The 2259-nt window shown below is 41.7% G+C and overlaps 1 protein-coding gene across 1 annotated transcript; it reads left to right on the forward strand.

Moving 5' to 3' along the window:
• Positions 1 to 899: 899 nt before the first annotated feature.
• On the forward strand, positions 900 to 1838 carry LOC123803751 (olfactory receptor 52A1-like). The gene has a single exon (XM_045815408.2). The coding sequence runs from the start codon at positions 900 to 902 to the stop codon at positions 1836 to 1838; it is 939 nt and encodes a 312-aa protein (XP_045671364.2).
• The last annotated feature ends 421 nt before the right edge of the window (positions 1839 to 2259 follow it).

Here is a 2259-nt window from a genome sequence, read left to right on the forward strand (position 1 = left end):
CTACACCCTGTAGTCATCAGCATGGTACTGTCACCTGTATACTTTGTCACTCTGAACTTCCGAGCCTTCTAGAGATTCTTCCCCTCTAGGGGTTCAGAAATGTGCTTACAGAATGTCAGCTATTTTAAGCACACAACTAATTTTATGGAGTTCAGTTCTTAGAATATGGGAAAAATAAAATACAGTCACACTAGAAATGTAAAAATGGTATGCAATTTTGACCCATTCTCACCAAAAGTGAATTGGTTTGGATGATCTTTTCCAAAGTTCTTCCATTACTTTCTTTTGAAAGGACATCTGATATTACATAGGTACGAATGATACAGATAGATAAAGATATCTAAATATAGTGTGCTTTTAGGTGTCAGCTGTTTCTCTCTTCTCTATCATAGGCAGTGTTTTCTTCTAATACTGGTCAGAGTAGGATTTGCTGGTCCAAAGTGTCAATTCTAGACCCAGAGATAATGGAAAATTACAGTACTATTGGGTCGCCGGAATGTGGGATATGGAGAAATTCATCAAACTCTGACTCAAATACCCTTTCCAAGCAAAATAAACAAGTATAATTATTCTGTCCACAGGTCCAGAATGACATAACTGACAGGCCATCAGTTTATTCCTGTACTCATGAGACCTGGCTGGATCTAATGCAGTGGCCTGCCACGCCCATAATCTCTATTGTGCTACAGAGCTTCTGGATGTCCTTCCTGAAAATGGTGGTGTTTCTCTATGGATCTTTTTCCTTTAATAATACAAATGAGAGAGAGGATATAATCTCAGAGTTCAGCCAAAAATCAGAGAGACTCACTATGATGACTTTGGATAAAAATAATAGTAGAAGAGAAAGTACCACTGACTAGGATACTTCTGTCATTTGCTTCTGGAGACCCAAAGACATTATGTCCATCTCCAACGTTACAATCTTCATGCCTTCTGTGTTCACACTAAGAGGGATCCCAGGCCTAGAGTCTGTGCAGTGCTGGATCGGGATACCATTCTGTGCCATGTATCTCTTTGCTTTGATTGGAAATTCCATGCTTCTGATCATCATCTTTTCAGAGCGCAGCCTCCATGAGCCCATGTACATTTTCCTAGGCATGCTAGGAGTCACAGATATCGCACTTGCTACCACCATTATGCCCAAAATGCTTGGCATCTTCTGGTTTCATGTACCAGAGATTTATTTTGAGTCTTGCTTGCTTCAAATGTGGCTCATCCACTCATTTCAGGGCATAGAGTCAGGCATCCTCCTGGCCATGGCCGTGGACCGTTATGTGGCCATCTGTTATCCACTAAGACACCGTGCTATCTTCACCCACCAGCTGGTCACCCAAATAGGGGCTATGGTAACAGTCAGGGCTGCCATTCTAGTAGCCCCGTGCCTAGTGCTAATAAAGTGCCGGTTGCAATTTTACCATACAACCATCATCTCCCACTGCTACTGTGAGCATATGGCCATTGTGAAGCTGGCTGCAGAAAATGTGCGGGTTAACAAAATCTATGGCTTGTTTGTAGCATTCACTGTTGTAGGATTCGATCTTACTTTTATCACTTTGTCCTACATACAGATATTTATTACAGTTTTTCGTTTGCCCCAGAAGGAGGCTCGGTGGAAAGCTTTCAATACCTGCATCGCCCACATCTGTGTCTTCCTCCAGCTCTACTCCCTTGCCCTCTTCTCCTTCTTCACACATAGGTTTGGTGCTCATGTTCCCCCTTATATTCATATCCTCTTTTCTAGCCTCTACTTGATGGTCCCCCCTTTTCTCAATCCACTTGTCTATGGAGCCAAAACCAAGCTGATCCGCATTCATGTGGTAAAGATGCTGTGTTCCTAAAATCCACTGTGATTAACACCTGCAGTCTTCCCCTTGATACGATAGTAACAATGTCCCCAAACTACATCAAATATTTCAGAAACAACAGTAATTGAGATGGCTTAGTTTTCTATTTCTTTTGTGAAATTTTCCTGCATTTTAGATTGTTTCACATCATCCTCCTCCGTGACGACTGTTACTCAGTGGGTGTCTGGATGCTACTGCATAATGAGAGGAAGAAACACAAAGAATAAAACAGGGAAGATGTGATGTTTCCTTTCTCTCCTCTTTTTCAGCTGCTTCTTTTACGGATTCTTCTCCAGAGGGATTCACAAATATGCATCTATCATTGAATTCAATGCACCCAAACCCATTGTTCTACAGTGTCCAGTTACTCAATAAAAACAAGGTGTTGGTGTGTCTAGACCATTTTCGTCTCTAA

This window comes from Ursus americanus, chromosome 16 (genome assembly GCF_024610735.1).
Source record: "Ursus americanus isolate L20-20 chromosome 16, mUrsAme1.1.p, whole genome shotgun sequence".
Taxonomy (NCBI): Eukaryota; Metazoa; Chordata; class Mammalia; order Carnivora; family Ursidae; genus Ursus; species Ursus americanus.

Coding starts and splice junctions, on each gene's coding strand:
- LOC123803751 (XM_045815408.2), top strand. CDS start 900: ATGTCCATCTCCAACGTTACAATCTTCATGCCTTCTGTGTTCACACTA.